Source organism: Acanthopagrus latus, chromosome 6, assembly GCF_904848185.1.
Source record: "Acanthopagrus latus isolate v.2019 chromosome 6, fAcaLat1.1, whole genome shotgun sequence".
Classification (NCBI taxonomy): Eukaryota; Metazoa; Chordata; class Actinopteri; order Spariformes; family Sparidae; genus Acanthopagrus; species Acanthopagrus latus.
The window spans coordinates 15,896,109-15,919,928 of NC_051044.1; the positions used below are offsets into that span (position 1 = coordinate 15,896,109).

General features: G+C 40.9%; 4 protein-coding genes across 5 annotated transcripts; 2 read left to right on the forward strand and 2 right to left on the reverse strand.

The window, feature by feature from the left end:
• The first annotated feature begins 276 nt into the window (after positions 1–276).
• LOC119020420 (interactor of HORMAD1 protein 1) lies at positions 277–3,566 on the forward strand. Of its 2 annotated transcripts, XM_037099699.1 has the most exons (8): positions 305–399; positions 717–782; positions 990–1,128; positions 1,488–1,624; positions 1,742–1,790; positions 1,895–1,979; positions 2,221–2,336; positions 2,455–3,566. In XM_037099699.1, exons 2-8 carry the CDS (start codon positions 730–732, stop codon positions 3,199–3,201), a joined length of 1,326 nt encoding a protein of 441 aa, XP_036955594.1. In that variant the 5' UTR covers positions 305–399; positions 717–729; the 3' UTR covers positions 3,202–3,566. The 2 variants fall into 2 exon arrangements, with proteins under 2 accessions (XP_036955595.1, XP_036955594.1); XM_037099700.1 differs by lacking the exon at positions 717–782 and having other exon boundaries at positions 277–399.
• Positions 3,567–4,034: 468 nt separating this feature from the next.
• Positions 4,035–8,855, reverse strand: kbtbd12 (kelch repeat and BTB (POZ) domain containing 12). Its single transcript, XM_037099697.1, has 6 exons — positions 8,297–8,855; positions 6,366–7,527; positions 6,009–6,279; positions 5,687–5,837; positions 5,391–5,588; positions 4,035–5,296 (listed from the first exon to the last, which is right to left on the reverse strand). Exons 2-6 carry the CDS (start codon positions 7,436–7,438, stop codon positions 5,127–5,129), a joined length of 1,863 nt encoding a protein of 620 aa, XP_036955592.1. The 5' UTR covers positions 7,439–7,527; positions 8,297–8,855; the 3' UTR covers positions 4,035–5,126.
• A 330-nt stretch (positions 8,856–9,185) lies between these two features.
• slc26a6l (solute carrier family 26 member 6, like) lies at positions 9,186–16,848 on the forward strand. Its single transcript, XM_037099695.1, has 19 exons — positions 9,186–9,452; positions 9,561–9,700; positions 9,944–10,054; positions 10,135–10,310; positions 10,395–10,559; positions 10,870–11,022; positions 11,315–11,397; positions 11,504–11,651; positions 12,265–12,378; positions 13,476–13,553; positions 13,668–13,763; positions 13,865–13,971; positions 14,094–14,163; positions 14,246–14,338; positions 15,082–15,192; positions 15,509–15,937; positions 16,216–16,270; positions 16,357–16,502; positions 16,675–16,848. The coding sequence occupies exons 1-19, from the start codon at positions 9,205–9,207 to the stop codon at positions 16,699–16,701; spliced, it is 2,550 nt and encodes an 849-aa protein (XP_036955590.1). The 5' UTR covers positions 9,186–9,204; the 3' UTR covers positions 16,702–16,848.
• Positions 16,849–16,914: 66 nt separating this feature from the next.
• Positions 16,915–23,125, reverse strand: p4htm (prolyl 4-hydroxylase, transmembrane (endoplasmic reticulum)). The gene is made up of 9 exons (XM_037099698.1): positions 22,293–23,125; positions 22,103–22,184; positions 21,156–21,346; positions 20,946–21,042; positions 19,936–20,098; positions 19,602–19,787; positions 19,271–19,361; positions 18,980–19,103; positions 16,915–17,741 (listed from the first exon to the last, which is right to left on the reverse strand). The coding sequence occupies exons 1-9, from the start codon at positions 22,626–22,628 to the stop codon at positions 17,521–17,523; spliced, it is 1,491 nt and encodes a 496-aa protein (XP_036955593.1). The 5' UTR covers positions 22,629–23,125; the 3' UTR covers positions 16,915–17,520.
• Positions 23,126–23,820: the final 695 nt, after the last annotated feature.

Sequence of the window (23,820 nt, forward strand, 5' to 3'; positions counted from 1 at the left end):
CAAAACAAAACAAAACAAAAAAAACAAAGTAAGCAACTAACTAACATACTGACCAACCAACCAACCAACCACTGAAACAAAATGAACACCAACAGGTGCAATCCAAGACCCTTACCATGATGACAAACTAAAACATTTTTAACAGCTCCTTAGTTGGATGGGAAAATACATTTATTTTATAGCGCCTATACATAAATTAATCAAATCTCAATATGGACAAGCCCTCCAGTGTTTGCTTGGTCTTTGTTTTGTTCCCTCTTAGTGTTGTTTGGGACTTTTCCGGCGGCACCTGAACGCAGCCTAGTGTCGCTCTGGAGGATCACATGGCGGGAGATAAACACTCGCGAGCTCACCCCAGTGTTCGCCGTCGTCTCTGCAGAGTGTGCTAACCTGTTAACAGTGAGTCCAAATTAAAATGTATTTTAGCATTAACGCCCAGTAACTCTACCTTTAGTTCTATTTACATGACTTGCCTTGGGTTAGGGGTAACTTGATTTTTTTAGATGAGAAGTTAATGGTCATTTAGTTTAAATTGACTTCATGTTGGCTAATTAATACCGAGCTAGCTATTGAAGCACTTTATAAATTCGCTTTAAAGTTAGCCAACTCGAGCGAATTGGCATGACCTCAACACATCTGTCTGGAGTTAAATTGATCCGCATGATAAGATATAGTTGCTGAAATTGCTCATAACTTGCCATCTTACGTTGAAACAGGTAACTAAACACAATGAATCACGTGAGGAACATTAAAGAAATGTTGAGCATCCCAACTGGAAGCAGGTGAATAGCTTACCACTACTTCTCTCCAACTGAAAATAGTATTACCCAAGACTGTTGTCAATGGTTTTCAACCAGGAAAACTATGTCATATCACTTATGACACCAATTTTGTATGTGTTTCTGTGTGTTGACGTGATTTCTTCAAACACTGCCTCTGTTTTGTGTTTTCTTCACACATCAAACTTCTGGGGGCAAAACAATCGACAGGAATGGAGCTACCAGTGGCTACTCCAGTTTTACAGACTCTCAGATTTTCTTTGGGTCTCAGTTTTGGCCTGAAAATTCTCAAGGCTTATCACAAGATATGAGTGTGTCATCCAGGACCTCCCAACAAAGTTCACAAGAGGTAAGAAGCAGCAATATAATCAATCACTCAGGGGCACAGACAAACCCCATTAGTTTAATGTCATTACTACTTACATATATGTTCATTCATTAACTTTATGTACATTTATTTTCGAAAATTATATATCCCAAGAAGAGTGTCACCGTGTCTCTATACATTAAAGGCATATACATTATTTAAATACTTTTTAGTCCACTGAAAGGGCCATGATGATCAAGTGCAGTAATTCAGGAGGCCACTTGTCTCTTCGCATGAATAGGACCATGATTGCTTACAGTTTGATTGATCACACAATTATGTGAAAAATAACTATGTCTTGTGTGTATATCCCTTAATATCACTATTTTTGGATTATTTAGGGGAGTGACATAAAGGTTTTAAGCAGTTATCACACAAAACCTCTCCTGTTTGGAGACTTAAAGGACAAAAGTAAAGGTTTCGGATTACTGGATAAATTTGAGGAGGACAAGAAACGGGCAAAAGAAAAAGCTGACAGGTATGTCTCTAATTATTCTTTATCACTTGAAACATGAATTTGAATTTATACTTATTGTGGGATTGTAGATGAAGTAACTTAATCACCTTTTGAATATCTGTCCTTTTGCTCTCACAGTGATATTTTAGCCAAAGAATGTCAGCATTTTCGAGAAACTCTCAACAGTGTAAGTGAAAATAGGCATCCATTCTGTTACCTTTTCATTATACGACTCCTCTTTTTTTAGATGTAAAATGTAAAGTAAGTAAAAAAATGTGCATTGTTTGTCAGATCCAACAAGTGGTCGCTGGCACAGAGAGAAATACTGCTGTTTGCCAGATAGTCCTTGAAAAATTTGAAAATTTTGCATCAACATGTGAGTCTCCTAATTTATTCATTTGTATTTGTTGTTGAAATTATTGAACCCAGATTTTGGAGCTAGTTTATTTAGTAAAAAAGAGAGAGAAAAAAAAAATGAAGTGAGCAAACAATTCTTATTACCAGTAGATGGAGCTCTTTTCTTAATGATTTTAAAGTTGTGTTTGTTTCACTGCAATACGATGAATGATTTGTTTTTCACTGTGCTTATTTATATCTTTTATATTCCTCCATCCCAGTGCAAAATAATTTCAACAGTCTACAGAGTGATGTTTCCCACCAGTTTGAGACATTGCTGAGTAAAGTGAATTCCCAGAAGGAGAAGACGACTGAATTGGAGGAGATGGTTCAAAAGGTGAATAGTATGTATGTAGCTTTTGCTAAAAATAAGTGCAGATTCAGACAAGAGAAAGAAGATTTTTGTGGCTAATACATGTTTCTGATCAGTAATTACTATGATTTTTATCATTTAGAGTGGAGACGTCACATCAAAACTTGGTTCAAACCTGCAAAGCTTAAAGGGTAGTCTGGAGTCTCTGAGAGAGGAGCAGGAGAGAGAAAAAAAAATGCTTGAAGACGCTCTTAAGCTGCTCCGCACTCTAGTTTCAGAGCAGTCAGTCAAACCCTGCCCCATGAGAGTGATGGACAGTGCCATTCAGACATCGCCAGGGCTGGAACAGTCATTTTCAAACATCCTACAGGACAACAAGCTTGAGGACACACAGTCTACAAGTATGACACAAAATCTTGAGCACAATCAGGGTAAAGTCCCCCCTCAAGGTATCAGCTGCGTCAGAGAAAAGGGGAAGTTCACTGTGAGAGGCCATAGGAAGCGCAAAAAGCGCCCACTGGTGCTCTCACAGAGGAGTAAGCAGACAGTCCTGGATGAAAACAGTCAGTCTCTCCTGAACTGTGACAAACAACCGAATGTGTCAATGCCTCTCCGTGAGCGTCGTGATCTGAACGCAGTAACCAACCAGGACAAGGCAGTCAGCCCAGACTGTGTACTACCGGTGAGCAGGGAGAGGAAATCCGTAGCTTCTGGTTGTTTCATCACCCCTCTTAGCTGCTGGTCTCAGGACAGCAACAGCTCTGTGTGCCTCGCGGGAATGGAACCCATCTTAGAGAAGCTCCCAGCGGAATCCAGGACGGGGACCCCAGTGAAACCTGAAGGCATCTGGCAGTTGTTTGACATGAATGACTCTTTCATAGGCTTCTAGAGGCTAGGGCTCAGAGCAACGAAGCATTTATTTTGTTAGTTTGGGAGTGAAGTCAAAAGTATTTGTTATATTTATTATAAGGTGTGACCTATGTTCTATTAGCTGTGGAGTTATTCAGTTTCTGTCTTACATTTATGGTGGAATAGTTGTGCAGATTGTGAAAAAGCTTTAATGACAAATAACGAAAAAGAACAGCATGATCCACAAAGCATTACACATTTAAAATTCTTCCTCTTCTTAGCTTTTTATGCTTACAAAAATACTGTAACAGTTATGCGTCTCGGCTGTCTTTAACTTTAAACTTGTTCTGTTTATGTTTCTGCTGACTTTACATTGAAAATAAACTACAAGTGTTTGCAAACAAACCACAATTATCTCGAGTAATAATTGGAAATTTATCTAGCATAGAATTTCTGCAACCCATGTTGAAATCTGATTTTGTGAAGGCATATCAATAAATCATAAATGTCATTATAGTGAGTGTTAGTAATAGTAACTTGCATCATGCTCCTCATGTCACCAATAGAGACCATGTTCCTTGTTACACTGATGGATGTTATTTTTATAGTTTGTACACCCAATTTCTATCACTGAGGGTCGAATAAGTGTTAAAACAATTTCAACAAAAAACTGAACATCATAATCTTCATGATCTCCCTCATATGTCCTGGACATTTGTTTTCAGCAGCTGTACCTAATACATTTGTGACTAAGTCTACTCTCCAAGTATACTTTAACAAGAATGAAGTGTGTGTGTGTGTGTGTGTGTGTGTGTGTGTGTGTGTGTGTGTGTGTGTGTGTTCGTGTGTTCTAACCACAGTAAACATGCTTAATGATATGTTAAGGTGCATATTTATTTGCAAAAAAAAAACAGTTTTATTCTGCTTTAGCGAGCATAACACACAAATGGTCTATACAATATAAAGGTAAATAACTTTTTATACCGTATATGTACCTAGTCTGCCAATGTCAAATAAGTTATTATAAGGCTTTATTAATTATTCTGTAATGACAGATCAAATACTTAAAGCGCATTTTGGTATATGTTTTAGCAAATCCAGATGTCTATGATCAAAACTAGAGCCGCAATGCTTAGTTGATTGGCAGAAAATTAATCAGCAGCTAATTTGATGAACAGTTAACTGTTTGAATCCTTTTTAAAGCCAAAAATGCCAAACATCTCCTGGTTGCTAATTTTTCCATGTAAACACATTGCTATATGACAGTAAATTGAATAACTTAAGGCTTTGGACTGTTAGACAAACAAACAAACTCAAGACATCGCTGTGGCCTCTGGGAAATGGGATGAATGTAATGTTCTTACTATTGAACAGTTCATACAGTAAACAAGGGCTGCTTGAAGTGTTGCCTGAGGGTTCGCTTTGACCAACCAGATGTTTCATTTCTATGAAGTTGAAATGAAATTCATAATAATAATGAGTAGGATTCAAAATATTGATAACATGATTGGGCAGAGCGAGCGAGTGACGTGGGCTTTAAGCTCACTGTTAAGTTTCAGTTGCTGCCCTCTGAGGTAAAAAGTTTGGGCACCCCTGCACTAACTGATTAAGTGAGAAAATAACCACCAGAAAATAAAATCAATCGTAAATTACAGCCCTTCGCATAACCATAAATCATTTCCTGGTGCTGACAATGCAATGCACCATGGAGCTGCAAATTTCGGTTGATTATTCTCTGCAGATGGTAACTTAACAACCAGCAAAAACACTTTATTTACATATTATCTGTCTATGTCTTATGTGCAAATCATTATCTGTAGATCCTCTTCCATGCAGCAGGGCACTAAGACCTTTTCTGCTTGTAATATGAATGCATTTGGCCCAGCAATAAGTGCATTAATAATTAATAATTGATTTCCTTCACTCATTCTCGCTGACAGACTTAGATCTGATCTGACAGGAGTGTCACAGGTTAACTAAGTCTGCAGGTGGGGACATGAGTCCCCGTGGGTTGAGATTTGCCACTAAGCAGACATCGTAGTTGTCATGCATCAGAGCGCGCCGAGCCACCACTGTCCACCGTTTCTCCCAGGGGTCGAACTCCAGAATGTCCTTTGTTATGTCATCATGACGATCTAAGGGTAGAGATAAAACAGAAAGAGTTATAAAGTCATTTGTAAAACATCTCTCAAACATGTTCATTCACTGGATGTTATTTTCTTTATTTACCTGCTCCTTTGTAATATCCACACACATAAATCTTGCCCCCCACCACTCCTGCATTAGGAGAATTGGTGCGCAGTGAGAGTTGTGCACATGGAAGACAAGGTCCATCCCTCCAGTAATCTCCATCCGGGTTGTAGATTTCCACTGCAGCGAGGCAGTGGCGTGATTGCCCGTGATCCACACCCTCACATCCAATCCCTCCTGCAGAGGGAAAAGGTCGTGAGCACATTGGACAGTGGATTAATATGCACTGAAACTTGCCACTTAACTGCCAAGTTAACTGAAAAAAATTAGCTTACCCATCACAAAGATTTCGCTATTGAGTACAACAGCACTGCAGCGGTACTTGGAGTACTTCATGGGACATAACTCTGTCCACTTATTTGTGTTTGGATCGTACTCCAGGAGTCTGTTGCTAAGACGGTCGGGCTCATCATCCAACCGGTATGACTGGATGGTAGATGGGGAGGGAGGGTATGACAAAGCAGAGCAGTTGCTGTCAGAGTCACATACGGACATAGTTAGAGCCCATATTTAATGTGTTCATGAAGTCTTATGCTCTCGATTTCACAAGATCCAAATGAAACACTGGTTGAAAAAAAAAAAAAAAGTCAAGGTCACCTGTGGGGTTCGACCGCCCAGCACGAAAAGGCGATCTTTCATTCTGACCACGCTGTGATAGGCCAAAGGCAGAGGCAGGGGTGCTGCACTGCGCCAGGGTCCACCTTGCAGAGACCATCGCTCCACACAGTTAGTGATGAGGAACTGGTTCTTCAGCTGCATCTGCCCACCTAGCAGGTACAGAGTGTCACCCAGTGATCCTAGAGCATAGGAATCCCGGTACTCTGCTGACCTCAGGTGCTCCCAGGTTCCTTGAGCCTCTATTTTGTACCTGGCAACGCAAGATAGCAATCAGTACCATCTGTTTTGGGCAAGCACATATTAATTATCTATTGTGTCACCTGATGTCTTTCTTACCTGTAAATCTCTACAGTCTTGTTCTTCTGTCTGGCCATTCTGCGTGCACTTGACTCTCCTGCCACTATGATGTCATTGTTTTCAGTTACAGCCCCAGCGCACACGTACCCAAGAGCCTCTCCATAGCGAGGTGACGTGATATAGTAGGTCCGACTTGTGGATGGAGCGTAGCAAAAGCTGCGCTCAGAATAGCTGCCGTATCTTGACCTAATCCCACCAGCATCGTTGCCGACACAGAGCAGCAGATCTGTGGTCTCCATGCCGTACCGCAGCTTCAGTTTACGTGGTGCTGCTAAGGGATGCATCGCTGTAGCGTCCAAGGCTTCATTCATCATCTCCAGACATTCAGCATCTGCCAGCAGGGCTGTGTTCCTCTTCATTGCCTCTCTTAGATAGTCATGGTCTATCAGTGGCAGACGGACCTTCCTCAGGAGCTCTGGAAGGTGCAGACTTCGTACCTCTCCTTCCGTCAGAGTGCTATGTTTCACCCAGCGGAGGACCACATCGAGGATGGTCTCTTCTCGAGTAATGTTAAGATCATCAGAACTCAGGAGCTTTCCCAGCTGATGGGCCTCCAGCTCCAGCACCTCCTCATTTTGGCAGACTTGGACAAAGTTCTGCCTCAAGAAGCGCTGAGCATGGTCAGCCAGGTCTTCTGCACCGAGGTCACGGGCAAAGTAATACACGCCAAGACAGTTGGACGCGTCCATGTTCTCTGTCATGTGCAGCTGACAGCGATTGAAGACATCATCCATCTGCAGGAGAAATGCTGCGATAGAAATGCCTTGTACATTGGCGTTAGTGAGTGGAAGATCTGAGCAGTACATGTAGTTCAAGAGGAGGGCCAGGCTGTCTGCAGGGGTGTCACGCAGAATTATTTCTCTGTTGTTGCACTCACGCAGGCCGCATGTGAACATAACACGGAAGTACGGGCTAAAGGCAGATAAAACGACCCGGTGACAGGGAAAGCTGATGCCCTCAGCAACCAGCACCACATCTGTTAAATGCTCCACCTCCCTCATCTTCTTCAGCTGGTCGAGGAGCACCAGCCCATGTTTGGTTGTAAGATCCATTTTGCTTTTGACTCTTGAGCACCAATATTTTTTTACAAAGTTACACAGAAAGTTCTATGCACTCTGAACAACCAGTCAGGAGGTTATCTCTGAAAAACAACAAAAAAAGACACACGTTTAATCAGCGAGCATTATCCTAACAGCATCCTAATAAGCACATGCTTGTCTCAGTTTTAGTTATTGGTAAAGCTGCGTAATTGCATCCACTCCTGATTGTCTTACAGGTGCAACATGTAAGAATTGTTCACCTGGTAGCATATTACCAGAGTAATTGCTACTTGCTGCTACTTATGACTATTCTTGCCTACATTTAGCTGGTTAGCATGCCAGCTTCAGTAAATATCTCTTGAACAACAAAACTGCATTTTCAGTTATTTTGTAATATTTTCTACAAAAACTCACATGTTGCAACTTTAATCTTAGATGTCCTGACAAAGAAAATGTAGATAAATGTAGTTCAGATTGTAACCATTAAAGTTGACAGTATTTATGCAAAACCACATCCTTTCAATAATCATCATGATAATATTAATATTCAGATGTTGCTGCCACACAAGGACAGAATGAGTACAGATAATTAGAGAATCTTAAAAAAAGAAAGAATTAAATGAGAGTAAAATAATATCTGTAAAAGAGCAAGTAGACTTAAAATGCTAAATTACAGGCAAAAGCAGCGCATATACATTATTCACAACTTGTGTTGAACTTTAACTAGCAAAGTGCCATTTGACAACATGATTTCCTAACACTCCTTAAATGTAATATGACACCTTAGATATAATAAATATTAGCAAAACTGAGTTATCGCCTATAAAACATGTGCACTACAGCTGCTCATATTCTACAGGATTACATTACCTTGTTGAAGCCTTTACGAAACTCGTCAGTTCCTCTTGTCTGCAGTTGTCTTTGATCTAAGAAGTCCAGTCAGTATCCACGTTTTTCATCAGGCTACATGTGTTGTTTATGTTTTAGAACTTGTCTGTCAGGGGGGTTAGAGAGCTTCTGAGCGATTGCAAGAAACAAAGATATGTGCCCCCTTCACTGCTGCGGCCCTCTGAGCTACTAACCCAAAAATAGACAGTGTTTTGGCACACAGCTAGTGGGTCAGAGAGGTTTGAGTGATCAGGAGAGAGTGGGTTTTCAAGCCATGACAGTGAGGATTATTTGCGAATTATTTTGACATTCCTAACTCGACTGTTTGGCATCACGTTATACTTTGTTTGGGGTAATTCTCTGTTCCAGTTTGTTTGCCCCGGTCACATGCATGCAATTCAGGATGACCTACATGTTACATTGCTCCTAGCTTCAGATTTCATGGCAGCACTTTTTTAAAGGCCCAGTCTACTGCATGTCCACGTGTCTAAAATGAGACCTTGCCTGCAAAGTTTGATTCTCAAAATCCAAATTCTCGAAACTGTTGCACCAACAGTAACAAAGTTTGTAAACTAAAGCTTTACTTTTTGAGTTGGAAATCCACATTTGCATCTTTAATTTTCAAGTATTTTGCTGAGAAGTAGCCTATGTAGGGTCTCTCTTGACCAGTGTAATTTGAGCTTCAGGTGACATGTCATGGCTCATTAGCTCCATTTTTGCAAGTGAATGGAAAAAATGGAAGTCTGGAAACACACCTGTCAGACATCCATTGAAATTCAACAATGTTATTACATTATTACATCCTTTCTTTCTTCCGGTCTGCCATCGTTGTCATGAAGAGGCTCTGCCCACAACATCCTGACTGTAGTTAACCATTATTAGGCACTGTGATGTACATATTCAGATACAGCTGTTCTTGTGACAGTACAACAGTTTGGTGGACAGCGTGTGGGAAACGTAGAAAGAGTCTCTGGAATAAATCTCCTTGGAAAAAAAAAATGGATTCCACTCGAAGATTTGGGAAATACAGAGTGGAGCGGGAAGTGCTGGATGAGCAGAGATTGGAGGAGGTAACGCAGAGAAAAGCATACTCTGAAACTCACCCTTCTCTCACCCAACGTCTCAAAGACTCCTTCAGGTAAGGGGAACTTTATGTTTTTTTTTGTTTGTTTTTTTTTAAAAAGCCTGTAAAAAAAAAAAAAAAACAACAACTTTTGTCTCTGTGTGTCCTCTAAATCCCTTCCAGATGCACAGTACCCAGACTGAAACATAGTGTGATGAGCAGCTTGCCTGTGTTGTACTGGCTTCCCAAGTACTCAGTCTGGGACTACGGCATGCCTGACCTCATCGCCGGCATCAGTGTGGGCATAATGCACCTGCCACAGGGTAAGAAAACAGTCTGCCATGGTCCAGTGAATATCATCACAATTGCAGAAAAACACACAGTGAAATTCCCATAGTCAATATATGTTGAGTGGATATGATCAGTTGACTGCAAAGTACAAAAATGTAAACTATAATGCTGCAAATATGTAGTATCCTTGGAGAATATTTGCTAATAAAACCACAGCAAAAATAGTACAGTGTCATGAAACTATTAGAGAAGTTGAACAAAACGTTTGTTTTCAGGTATGGCATATGCATTGTTGGCTTCCTTACCTCCTGTATTTGGGCTCTACACATCACTCTATCCAGCATTCATCTACATCTTTTTTGGAACGTCACGTCATATATCCATCGGTAAGTAAAGAGAGAGATACTGCTTCATGGCCCTTATCACATCCGTAATATCATTTGTTGCTGTTTTGTATTGTACTCAGGTACGTTCACTGTACTCAGCATCATGGTGGGTAGTGTGACAGAGAGACTGGCTCCAGACGTGGATTTTCTCAAAACAAATGGGACCAACATCACAACAGAGGTGGACATAACAGCCCGGGACTCATACAGGGTGCAAGTGGCGGCTGCTACGACTGTCCTCGGAGGACTGATTCAGGTCTAAACATATCATGGAAATGATAATATCTTATTTTTATGTTAAAGCCAGAACTCATATGTACATTAATAATTGTTTGCGTAGGTGGTGTTGGGTTTGGTAAAGTTTGGATTTGTGGGAACGTACTTGTCTGAGCCTCTGGTGCGCGCTTACACAACGGCTGCTGCAGCCCATGCGGTGGTGGCACAACTGAAGTACATCTTTGGAGTTTCGCCAACACGATTCAGTGGTCCCTTGTCACTGGTGTATGTGAGTATATTCAAGTATGTTGTCATTGTGTTTTTGTTGATACAACCATACTAATCTGTATGCTCTTGTTAAAGCGATGAGAATTACATTATTAAAGAGTTTGATGTGTATTCTTTACCATTTTTATTTAACCTTTATTTTAACCAGGTCAAAAACCAACATAATTACACAAGAACACACACCATTCATTTACAACAATCGCAGACTGTATAGCACTACAAAAGAGTTGACTAATACCATTAGGTGTGTGTAGCCAAGCATGTATGTTTTTATTTGTCATGCCTCATGCCTCACTTCTCTCCATTTTCAGACTCTGAAGGATGTTTGCTCCTTGCTGCCACACACTCATCTTCCCACACTGGTGGTCAGCGCTGTGTCCATGGTGTTCCTGATTGCAGCCAAGGAGTTCAACTCTTTTCTGCGACCAAAACTGCCAGTGCCCATCCCAGTGGAGCTCATCACAGTTAGTTTACATGAGGACACACTCTCTGGCTCTTATTATGTTATCACCTCTGTGCTGCTGCTGCTGCTGCTGATGTTGCAACACTAAAAAAAAGCTGTGGAACCATGCAGCTGAGTCAGCAGCAGTGCCAGGGCCTCTGGTTTTTGTGCAGTTCACAGCAAAAACAGGAGATATATATGGTTAATGATTAGATTCACATCTAGCATATTATTGACCAGGTTATTTAATGATTGAGGGTGTGTGGCTTCTTTGTGTGTGTTTACTATCTATATGTTTTCTGTCATGGCTTTAGATTGTGGCGGGGACACTGATCTCATCCTATTCACACTTGAACGGCAACTACACGATTTCAGTTGTTGGAGAAATTCCAAGTGGGTAAGTGTTTGGATTCAAATTATACAGCTACAATTATTTGTTGAGTCACATTCCCGGCTTGTTAAGTACTTACATCTTATCTTCCTGTCCTCCACCTGTGCAACAGTCTCAGTTCTCCCAGTGTGCCAGATGTGAGTCTGTTTGGAGAAGTTATTGGTGATGCTTTTGCATTGGCCATTGTTGGCTATGCCATATCAATTTCACTAGGCAAAACGTTTGCACTGAAACATGGATACAAGGTGGACAGTAACCAGGTAAACCACAACTCTCATCAAACACCTGTTTAGTCCTCTAGATACTGTTATCATACAGTCATTATCACAGCCTGTTTTCCTTTACCTCAGTAGTACCTAGTAGTCGCTCCTTTAATTCTGTGAAATCACACAACATGTTATGAGGTCATACATTTGCATAATTGATGCTTCATGACTAGTTTGATGCTCATTTATAACAGTTGCTCTGTTGTTGTTAGCATTGCTGGGTAATGCATAAATGTACTTAAGTATCAGCGTACAAGACTGATATATACTGTATCTGTTGACTGATATAATGAGTTGACTTGGATGTATGATCTGATATATATCAGATATATCGGCATCGTTGTGTTTGTTGTGTATTATTCAAAGATCTTGGCCGTGATGCAGCTGTAATTTGCAAAGCAACTCATAACCAAAGTTGTCAAATAAATGTAGTGGTATAAAAAAAAATACAATATTTGCCAATAAAATATAATGGAATGGAAGTATAATGTAGCAGAAAATCTAAAATGATGTACATCTACCTCATAATTGTGCATAATTGAATAAATGTACTTAGATACATTCTATCACTGCTTTCTCTTTGTATATCTTGTTCACCCGGCTGCAGGAGCTGGTCGCGCTGGGTCTCAGTAATACAGTGGGAGGCTTCTTCCAGTGCTACTCTGTCTGCCCCTCAATGTCTCGAAGTCTCATCCAAGAGACAACTGGAGGAAAAACACAAGTGAGTGAGCAACAGAAGTGACAGCATTACAAAAACAACATGACAAATAAATACAGTCAGCATTACAGTCAGAATCATTCTAATTTTGTTCTGCAGATGTGCAGTAGCTGTACTGTAAATGTGTAATGAGTGCGACCTAGTTAAGGATGATTGAGGTGTAGTAAGAAAGAAATTATGTTGAATAATATATGACCTGACATAACATAATGACCTCAACAACCTGACCTAACAAATGTAATCACCTCACCTCGAACCATGCTCAAACTGATAGAACATGTACTGTAGTTTCTAACTTCACATTTATAAGCACACAAATCTACAAATAAAAAATCCACACAAAAGGTTACATTAGTGATGGGGAAATCGTTCAAGGATCAGTTTTCATATTAAAAGATGAATATTTCAACTCAGTAATCTAGAGTAGATGTATATTGAATCATTAACAAGGATCACAGTAGAAAGCTACTACCTTATCACCAGGATCTAGTCTAAATGATAACCGCTTGCTGGAACTATTTCTCCTTCCACCTGTCATAGTCATTTGCAAGCTGAGGCTCTATGACTGCATCAGGGGACACTGATGGAGAGTGGACGTTTATGATGGCTGGCTGCAAAGGCAGTCATGTGTGGAGTTTTTATGTTTGGGAGGACTGTGAAGTATTAGGTCATCACCACAAACCATGTTGGGCATCTGACATTTACTCACATTGCAGATTATGACAAGATTATGCAGCGGTGGTCTATAAAAGAAGAAAAGAGTGCTGCCAGACAGACAGAGATCTTAACTACTGCAGATATTTTTTCTTGTCACTTTTTTGTGGTTGAACAAATGCTTTATTATAATTTCACAAAATATTTTGTCCTGACAAACACAAAGCTGGATTATTAATTGTAATATAGTGGAATTCAACACTTTGGATAAGCAAATGTACACCTTATGATAATCATCAGTTTTAATACCACAGTTTGTGTTGAAAATTGTATATTACTGCAACCCTTTCTCCTACTTCATCCATCTCTGCTAAAGAACTAATATGTTAACTGTTAATATAAATTGTTCAAGAACATTAGAAACAAACTTTGTGTCGTTCTTGTAGATGGCAGGTGTGGCCTCAGCTCTGGTTGTGTTGGTGACTATACTGAAGCTTGGACCTTTGTTCCAGGAGCTGCCGAAGGTTCTGTTGCTCTACAATTTGTCCTCACTGTTAACTGATTTAGTGCTTAACATTTTTTGTGTAATGTAGTCGAATTTTTTATTTAACTTGTTTCCACTTATGTCCTTCTTTTAGGCTATCCTTGCAGCGATTGTCTTTGTAAATCTGAAGGGCATGTTCAAGCAGTACTCAGATATTGTTACACTGTGGAAAAGAAGCAAAATTGATCTGGTGAGAGGTCGCTTATTGCTGTGGTGTTGAGTCTGAAGTGTTTCCTTATCCATTCTCCTTTTCACTGTCACGCAAAGTCATGTCACGCTGACTCCCACCAGGTGGTGTGGTTGGTCACTTGGGTGTCAACACTGCTGTTCAATCTGGATCTGGGTCTGGCAGCATCGATCATCTTCGCTCTGCTCACCGTTATCTTCAGAACTCAGATGTAACACCCCTCATCATTCTGTTGAATATTGCACACTCGAATAGCTGTGCTGAAATAGACCAAATGCTGAACACAAACATATTGCTCATATAATTTTGTGTTTTCTTTTCAATTCCATTTAGGCCAACATATTCTGTTCTGGGAAATGTTCCAGGTACAGAACTGTATGTGGATATAGAGACACACAAAGAGGTAAAACAGAAAGATGGAAAGCTATAAATAAAAGCTTTTCTACTTTCGCGGCAAAATAAGTTGATCTTTTGCTATTTGGCAGGCAAGGGAGATTCCAGGTGTTACTATATTTCGCTCTTCTGCCACAGTGTATTTCGCCAATGCTGAGCTCTACCTTGAAGCTCTGAAAGAAAAGGTTTGTCGTCTTTCCTCATGATACTATCTATTCAAGGACTGTGTCTCATTATTACATATTTAGTATTGAATCATCTGATTATTATTTATAAGCTTTTTTCTTCAACAAAATGCCAGTCTGTTGTCAATTCTATGTATAACATTATTGTCATTTTGTTATTGTTATTATTGCATTAACAAACTGAAAAAATGAATCGATTACCAAAATATTTGCTGATTTATTTGTCCGTTGTTTCAAGTCTCATCAATTCTCACTCTGAAGTCTAAGAATTGTCTTTATTACTTTGATTCTTTGTTTTTGAAAGGGGACAGTGGACATTAATCAATGATCAATGCTTCCGAGTTAGCTAAACGTTTAGTTGTCATGAGCAGTCCCTTCGCCTGATATTGGGCATCCTAGAATGAATTAATTTATATAATACAGCAAAATAATATCAGAGGTTAAAATCCATGATCAGATGATATAGCTGGAACAAAATAGCATCAGTGTTGACATGGGGGCTGAATGCAGCTATTCTGAGTAGGACTGTGCAATGCCCCTAGCTGCAACCTCTAATAGCCCTGTTAGCAGTAGATTTGGAGTGGATGAAAGCAGTCAGGAGGAGGAGGAGCTAAGCATTACATAATCTTATAAACTAGACACCTATTTTTGTATTTCACAAGTTCTTTCTTGATTTCATTCCATTTGTTATAGTTTTGTAAGATACAAATTGCTTCTTATTTTTCTTGTAATTGTGTTTGCAGAGTGGGCTTGACATCAGTAAAATGATCATCTATAAGAGGAGGCAGGAGGCCAAACAGAGACGTAGAGAGCGAAGGGCCGAGAGACGAGCAAAAAGGCAAGCCAAGAGAGAGGTAATGTGCTGCCAGTGTATTACATAAGCTCAGACACATGAATTATTTTAGGACTACAATGTTTTGTGTGTTTGGCCCATTGGTTATCTTACCTTCTAGGTGATTAAAAAAAACACAACATCAAAATCTTGTGAGTCACAGTAATCAGAGGGCTAAAGTCACACAGGACAAGTCACCATGCTGTAGACTTAAAAACTTGACAGAGGTTTGTATCTTCCGCGACCCTGCAGAGGATTAAGCGGTGTACATAGAATATGTACAGATGATGGATGGATGGATGGATGGAGGTTTGTATCTTTCTCTCGCCACACTGCAGAGACGGGCACAGGGGGCAGCGAAACGGCAGTCTGGAGCGCCTGTGCTCTCTGTGGAGGAGGATGCCGGCCGCTGGGCAGACACGTGCATGGACGGGGCCATTACAGACAATGAGGAGCAGGGCTGGACTGAGAGGGAGAACGGAACAGTGTTTGTCATCCCAGTCACTCCACGAACACCAGACGGTCCTTGTAGGTGGGAGTACCTGAAAGGAGGAGATCCAGATTGCACCAGTTTAGGGTGGATGTCTGAGCTGCAAGACGGGGACACCACCACTCTGGGGTCCAGTAGTGATGACACGCTGAGTCACGACCTGGAGCGGGTCTCTCTCGGATCACTGGGGAAGTGGACCTGGGACATTCACTCCATCATCATTGACCTCTCCACAGCCAACTTCATTGACACTGTGGCTATCAAGACTGTGAAAAATGTAAGTACCAAAGGGAGCAATAAGAAAGACCACTGAATGTTTTTTAAATTCATACACACTTCCTTGTTTTGAAAGCTTTAAGGAGGAGCGTTTTACTTTCAGATCACTCACTTTTTACAGAAAGAGTTTAGCAAATACCCTTTACAATATTAACAGCAATTTTTATTTTTGTCTAAGGACAAATTGTGAGACAAATATGGAAACAGGTTTTTTTTTAAAGTTTGGACCACTGTTAACTTTTGCTGAGTAGAAATATTCTGTATTCATTATATTGACAGATTTTCCAGGACTTCAGTGAGATTGATGTGGATATCTACCTGGCTGGTTGCCAAGGTAAGTGAATACACTCTCCCTTCCTCCTCCTCCTTGAGGCTGTACTACATGAACAGGCTTCATCATGGTTCCCGTTATCTCTTCAGCCTCTGTGGTGGAACAACTAGAGCGTGGTGACTTCTTCTCTGAGTCGATTACAAAGAGGAGTCTCTTTGCCTCCGTTCACGATGCTGTACTCTACTGTCTGAACCATCAAGGAGCCACATCGTTCCCCAGATACGAACCTTCAATGGTGAGTACACACAATTTATGTTCAGGGGTAAGTTGACACAACATTGTTAGCTGCAGTGATGCTGTTAGCAGTTACCAGAATTGAACAATCCAACCAAAGCATGAAGATGTAGAAATACTCACTAAAAACACTTAATCACTGTAATTTTAACTAAATGACTGATTGATTTCAGGACACATACAACAGCACGAAACTTTAAGGACTTCCACCAAAGACGGAATTCAGTACTGAGGATGAAAAACATCATCTCAACGTCTACTTGATAAAATGTTCGAGGCTGCGAGCTGAGCATAATATTAATATTTCATGTGAATTACTGATTAAATATTTGAATGTGTCCCTTTCATATTGTTATTGCGTTGTACTGATATTTATACATGTTTTTGAGCAGAAGAATTACATTGAGCACACATAGGTTGAATTTGATTTTATTAAGTGTGGGAGTGAAACAGTGCATTTTAAGGAAATAATATAAATGAATAAATAAATCGTTCATAAAACATCCAAACAAGACATTTCAATAAGAATCTGGCATAAAGGAATTCTTAAATCCAGGAACAAACTCAAGGCAACATGCATCACACTGACGGTGTGTGAGCCTTTTTTGGTCATGGCAGCAATAACAAGGTAGGACATTGAAATGTTTACAGGAGCCATTTCAATTTTCAAGTGCAATTTTTTTTTTTGCGCATAGCAACAGCAAAACCTGTGAAGCTAAAGCATGCAAAGGGATTTTTACTGAGTTTCTTGTGCAACATTCCTAAAATGGGAAATTACAGCAGATTAAAAAATAACAGGATAACAATATCCGAGCAATAATTAACAAAAGCATCTCTTTACAGTTGCATAAACCCACTGTGACCTCGTTCCCTGAATAAATCTTGTCTCTACATACCAGTCACAGAGGACGTTGCCAAAGAAGTTGTGCACGGGTCTGAGGAAGGCTAGGTAGATTTTTGTTTTCTTTTTTTTTGTTGTTTTTTTTTTATTTATTTTTTTTATGAATTTGGTTTATGAGCTACAAGTCTTGATGGATATCAGAACTTTGTGTGTCTGGGTTCACAATCACACCTTCATCATCATCCTCTTCCTCTGGCTGCTGTGAAACCAGCTGCTGGTAGCGAGCCTGCCGCTGGTAATCCGGATCAATGTTGATCCATTTATTTGCGACCCACTTAGTGCCGTGGGTGACCATGCAGCCCCCATGCAGAGCGTATTCATCCTGCTCGCCCACCCAACCTATTGAGGAAAAACAAAATCAGAATATTTCTTTCTCTAAAGGGCTCACACTACTGATGTGGCTATTAAACACACTGCATCAACAAGAAAAATGTGTTGCTTGAGCAGTTTTATCCATCCATCCATCCATCATCTGTACACATTATATGTACGCCGCTTAATCCTCTGCAGGGTCGCGGGGTGAGCAGTTTTATATATCATCCAAATTTATTTGCTTATTAGTTTAATTTATAAACTGAATCAGTCTTAAATGAACGTTTTCAATCACTGCATTTGTTGTCTTTCTAGAGTACCTTAAATCTTTACTGCCCAAATTTGTAATGAATCTCAACAATTCCACTGCATTTTATACTTTTAATTTGAATCTCTGCCTAAGCTGTGCTACAAAAACATGAAAATAACATGTTAAATTATGTCAAATGCCAAGATGAACTGAACTTAAATAAAAACTGACAACTGCTATTTCTGAAATATTTCTGCGCCAATTGGATTGATTCAGATGAAAATCTGAACATACAATTATCCTTCCCAGAGGATGTATTTGAATAACCTTGGCTGACTTCCATTTAAAGCCATGATTAAGTATGAACATGTCGGAACAACTTCTAGATTGACTGTCACAAAATCATATGCAAACATCCATGGGTTTCGGTGTAGTATATCCAAATCACTTTGTTGATCTTCTGACATTTATTCAAGTGATACCATATGACCAAATCATTTAAGTACTGACATTCCCATCAGCCTCAGCTGTGTTTTGTGTGTGTATGCCAACATTCGAAATTAAAGTGGAGAAGGAACTATAATAAACACAATACCTCATAAACATTAGTTTGATAGCTTGGTTTTTATGAGCAAGTTAGCATGGTGCTGCTAACTTTTAGCTTTAATGTTATCAGACCGAATGTCTCAATTTCTGACATTAAAACGAGTCACTTTGAGAGGGCTGTAACACTCAAAAAGGTAAGGTCAGACTTGAACCCGGGGACAAGGCCTCTGTACATGGGATGCATGCTATACCAACTGAGCTACTGGAGTGCTCCCACTGCCTTGTTGATATAAAGGATGAAGTAATCAATGAAGTAATGTGAAGGTTGGAAACAGAAGTAAGAAGACACTGAATACCACAATCACAACGATTTGCCTGAAAAATAGATTGCTGACACCTTCAATATTAATCACTTTATTAAATCGCCCACCCTTATTTTTGACATAAACATTTTAAATATGAATCCTACCTCTTCCATCAGACAGGTAGTTGTACCAGAAAACAGCTGTCCCTTTGGTCGGCTTTACCCTCAGGTTACTCTTGTTACAGTTCCTTCTGGTGTCCAAAAGATCGACATTATTCTGTATGAGAGACTAAAAAGAAACCACAGTCAAATTCAGTGTTTCTGCTTGATGTCAGGCCCATGCACTAACTGACAAACAAGTGAGTTAACACAGATGTGAAAGACATGCACAGTATGTACACAGTACTTTTGCACAGCTCTCCGTACACATTTCCAGACCCACACACAATTACGCACCACTTCATCATAGGTCCTGTTGTCTGCCACAGGGAATGCGGTCTCCCCACCCCCCTCAACAGAGTTCAGGTAGAAGAGAACTGTGATGTACCTAGGTGTGCAACACAGATTTAAATTGACACACACGTATGGTGCACACGAACACATACACTTATAAACACTAAAGTGGCAAGCACACATTTTGTTCCGGGTCACACAAACTAACATGCCAGCTGTCACAATGGAGTGTCAATGCGCAGTTTAGTAATCACACAGGACGGATGATCAGATCTGAGCATTCACGAACATTTTTATCGAGGGAATGCCGCTTTAGTCGTGTTGTTGATCTTACCGGCAAGACGTCTCAAAGGGAGTGGAGGTGTTGGCTGCGATGCGTGTGTGTGTGCAGGCTGTTTCAGGATACACAGGCCCGCTGTCGTGGTGGGCGTGGTAGTGTCCTCCCTCCTCATAGCGGACCACCTGGAGCGGCTCACTGAGGTCCACTAATGTGGGTGGGAGCCGTGTGAGGCGAGTCACCCTTTGTTATAGAAATGTACAGAAAAAAGTTGTGTGGAAAGAAACATTGTTCATGAAACCTTTTTACTCTTATGGTAAAATCATCCTTTTGTTACATCACAGTTGTTACTATACTGCGGCAATAACAGAACTTGGTTTGACCTGCTTACCTCGCCTTGATGTCTTGGAGGACCCGGTGTGCTCCTTTGCCTTGATACAGCCAGGTGTGTCTGCTGTTCCTCACCAGCTGACTCCTCTTCACCCCTTGCTGCATCAGGAAGCGCTGGAAGGCATCGTTGCTCAGGACCCTGAACTCCTCCAGACTCAGCAAACCTGTCAAAATATGAGAAATTAAATATAATTCTGACACTTTTCATACTCTTTCTCTAATTATAGTAACCATATACAATATATTTAAGACAGCCCAGTTTTTATCCCCAGTAACATAGATTAGGAAAATATGGTTATTTCTAGTACCTGATATTAATCGTGTAATCTGTATATATACTTTAGATTTGTGTAAAAACAAGAAATAAAACCAAAACCCTGCAGCCCTTTATACACTGATACCTCATCCATTCCCATTACATGTTTAGAATGTGGCTGATATCAGCTCAAGATGTATTCGATATCCTGTAAATATTTTTTTACATTCATATTTATGAGTGGTATCACTAATGTGCACTTTACATTCCAGTGTATACATGGGACTGAAAATGCACCAGCAGTAACAGGGGCACATGCAATCTGTGCACATGCCTCCTTGCCACTAGGGGCCTCAGACAAAGGAGAAAAAAACATTCAGTGCCTAGAGTAAATAATGTTTAACTTACATTTAATAGAAATAAATTCTAAAACATATTAACCTTTATTTTTGATATTTATATCAACTGCCTTGTGAACATGATATACAAACAGACAAGTTGAAATATGTACAGACAAAACAAAAAAAAGGAGAATTGCTCATGCCCATTTTTTCGCCTAAAAACCCACCAGGTGGAGGCATGTTTAGAGGAGGCATGTTTCATAAAAACAAACTCAAATTTTACATACAATTTATGTACAAATATAAAATATATACGTGAGCTACAAACATGTCACACAAATAATTAATATTTTCACAGCAGTAAACAGCTACGCAAAGAGACATCTAAAACCATGAATGAAGTTTATTTCTTACCATTACCGTCCTTGTCAGCTTTGAGCCCATCGTAGATTTCTCGCAGATTCTCCGGTGTGAGCCAGATGCCGTCCCTCACGCGAGAGTGAGTCAGTATCTGTCAGAAGAACGATGGTAACAACAGAGTGATTAAACCAACTCTGAACCAAACGACTACTATATGTCACAAACACGACAGCAAGTGCTCACGGTCCACACACTGACATACACCTCATGGAGCTGCAACTGTCCATCCTGGTTGATATCGAGGAGGTTGAAGATCTCCTCTGGGCTGAGGTTGAGCTCCTTGGCCAGCTCCTCCTGGCCATCCTGCACCATCAGCTGGCTCTCCATCAGACCCTTTAGCTGGGCAAGCTGCATCACAACCCGGCACTCGTCCTCCGACAAAAAGTCAGGGATCTCTGCAGAGAAACAGGGAGGAAAATCTCTTGGGTGCATGCATCGTATTTTCTGATTTCCTACCCAGTCGTAGCTTGCTGTAACGAAAATTACTCTAGTTTTTATTTAGCTGAAGTAAGTGGTCCATGAATCAACTGACCCACAAACAATTCAGCAAGTGTTTTAATATTCAACTTATCAATGTGAGAAAAATGCAGTAAATTAACAATATGAGTTAGCTGCAGCCCTACTGTAAACAATCACTCAATCAGTTGTCAGTTTTGCAGACATACTGATGCTGAGCTGAACCATTAATACCAACAATGAACCATCTAAACGTGCATTTAATGTAAAAATAAAACCAGTAGAGCCCAATACTGTGTGTTGATCCATTACTACTTGGGGTTTTCAGTCAGCTATAACCCCTTAATTAGGTCTGGTGTGTGTAGTTGATGGAGTAGTTGCCTCAGGACTGGATGGCCTATTTCATGTAGCCATCATTGATCAGAGCATACACACGTACTCCGGACTGTGTGTTTGTGTGGGTCGGTTGTGATGAGGATGATAACAAAGAGGAGGGCCAGTGTGTGTGTGTGTGTGTGTGTGTGTGTGTGTGTGTGTGTGTGTGTGTGTGTGTGGCGGTATGTTTACATTTATCAGAAGAACACACCTGTTTGGCCACTAGAGGCTCATGTTGGTGCGCTGCAGATTTGTTTTTGCTCCATGCATGCTGTGTGTGTTTTGGGTTTTCGTTTTTTGTTCTTTTCTTTTGCGCTTACCGAACAGCAGAGGTTTCATACTCAGCGTGCGCATTTCGTGCACTTTGCCTGGCACCAGTGACACCCTCTGCACATGCCCCACCTGAAAGGATGAGTGATTTTAAGTGCTGCTTCATGTTTGTGTGTGAGAGAGAGAGTTAAGACAGAAACGGGTGGGTGGGCGGGAGGGATGCATCATGGCATTACTCACCCTTATCCCCTCGATTCTTGTTAAGGACACATCACGCAGAAACTCTGGCTTCGATGGCGGAGGTCCCGGCTCGGGGCGCCGCTGGTTGCTGCTCGGAGCGTCACGACTTCTGCTCGCATCCTCCTGCCCGCTGTTGTAGTGCACGTAAAACAGCAGTGCAATGACATTTATGATGTATACGTGAAAAAACACCATGACCACCACGAAGTAGGAGCGGGAGCACACGCTGCTCTTGTGGCACTGGAGTCGCTCGCACGGCGGCCGGAGAGGCGGCAAGGTCGCGCTCCCGGACGGAGCGGTGTCCTCCGCGTCTGGGCTTTCCTGGTTGTCAGTCATCTTTCCTGAGAATCAAGAGGGAGCTGATACTTCCCTCGGCAGCAAAGTCCATCTGATTAATCAAACGGCAGGGTGAACATTTGCTCAGAGGCGGCAGATGTGCAGGCTGACAGATGTCCGGCTTTAATTAAAAGAAGAAAACCAGGCCAGCCTCTTTTCTGCAGAACTGAAGTCGTTGAAAAACCCACGGTCGGTTCATGATGAAGCCGTGCTCGGTTTAAAGCAGACAGGTGAACCGGCGCTGAAACTGTGTCGTAGTGTTTTCAGCCACAGACAGCGGCGCTGCAGCCTCGGACCGTCTTGTTTACGCTGCAGCAGTCCCAGTCAGCAGCACTGCGCATCCCGAACCACGGCGGGGCTCATCCGGCGAACCTGCTTCATAAACCCGACCCAGCATCGACCGAGCGCAACAACCGTGCTTTAAAATCAAAGAGTGAGCATGTGAGCGCATAACAAAAACATTCCAGTCTTTGTGTGCTTGACAGTTTACACGCCAATGGTCGAGCTCCCCGGCTGACCGCAACAGTGTGTGCAGCGCGCAATGGAGACCTCTGGTGGCCTGAAGCGATAACACAGTCCTGCTCCGTTTGGGCCCTCCACTTCTCTCGTTATCCCTCAGTGTGTAATGTTTGTTGAAGAAAGGCAGATAAGGAATTCTTGCCATACAGCTATTAGAAGTGATGCCTTTTGTCTTACCTTCATTTACTGTTTATATTTCTTTATTTTCAATCAATTTATTATCCTTTACTCCTTTTACTGCTCTTAAGCTGATGTGTTCTTAACTCCTCTACTGTGATGTCACTTTATGACTTTATTCTTTTATTTACATCCGCTTGTGCATTACTTTCCCTTTGCCTGTTTTATGGCTTTTATTCCTTTCACTTGTAATGACACTTTCGTGTTTTAACATTTTCAGTCCTGCCCTCTTGTTTTAACTTCATCTTCTCACAGTTGCTCTGCTGCTTGGTTCTTGTGGTTGTCTCTATTATTATTTTCTTGTATTACTACCTTTTATATCTTCTTATAACTGTGAGACGTTTAATGATTGTTAAGAAATAGGCAACTTTATTTAGTTTAGCTCTAATCTCTAAGAATTTTTTTTTTCTCCTCTTTTTTTGGATGATGCCACACCAGAAAATCCTGCAGTGACTTCCGGCCGCCATTTTTGTTAGACTTTTCTTTTGTGATTGTT

Excerpts from the sequence above, each read along its gene's own strand:
- LOC119020420 (XM_037099699.1), top strand. The coding sequence starts at position 730 with ATGAATCACGTGAGGAACATTAAAGAAATGTTGAGCATCCCAACTGGA. Across the intron at positions 1,625-1,741 it reads GCAAAAGAAAAAGCTGACAG|TGATATTTTAGCCAAAGAAT; the intron begins GTATGTCTCTAA and ends TTGCTCTCACAG. Across the intron at positions 1,980-2,220 it reads TGAAAATTTTGCATCAACAT|TGCAAAATAATTTCAACAGT; the intron begins GTGAGTCTCCTA and ends CCTCCATCCCAG.
- kbtbd12 (XM_037099697.1), bottom strand. The coding sequence starts at position 7,438 with ATGGATCTTACAACCAAACATGGGCTGGTGCTCCTCGACCAGCTGAAG. Across the intron at positions 6,280-6,365 it reads AAGACTGTAGAGATTTACAG|GTACAAAATAGAGGCTCAAG; the intron begins GTAAGAAAGACA and ends TTGCGTTGCCAG. Across the intron at positions 5,838-6,008 it reads TGGGCGGTCGAACCCCACAG|TCATACCGGTTGGATGATGA; the intron begins GTGACCTTGACT and ends TCTACCATCCAG.
- slc26a6l (XM_037099695.1), top strand. The coding sequence starts at position 9,205 with ATGTACATATTCAGATACAGCTGTTCTTGTGACAGTACAACAGTTTGG. Across the intron at positions 10,311-10,394 it reads TCCTCGGAGGACTGATTCAG|GTGGTGTTGGGTTTGGTAAA; the intron begins GTCTAAACATAT and ends TTGTTTGCGTAG. Across the intron at positions 12,379-13,475 it reads CAACTGGAGGAAAAACACAA|ATGGCAGGTGTGGCCTCAGC; the intron begins GTGAGTGAGCAA and ends TCGTTCTTGTAG.
- p4htm (XM_037099698.1), bottom strand. The coding sequence starts at position 22,628 with ATGACTGACAACCAGGAAAGCCCAGACGCGGAGGACACCGCTCCGTCC. Across the intron at positions 21,043-21,155 it reads GACAGTTGCAGCTCCATGAG|ATACTGACTCACTCTCGCGT; the intron begins GTGTATGTCAGT and ends TTCTTCTGACAG. Across the intron at positions 19,104-19,270 it reads ACAGGACCTATGATGAAGTG|TCTCTCATACAGAATAATGT; the intron begins GTGCGTAATTGT and ends GTTTCTTTTTAG.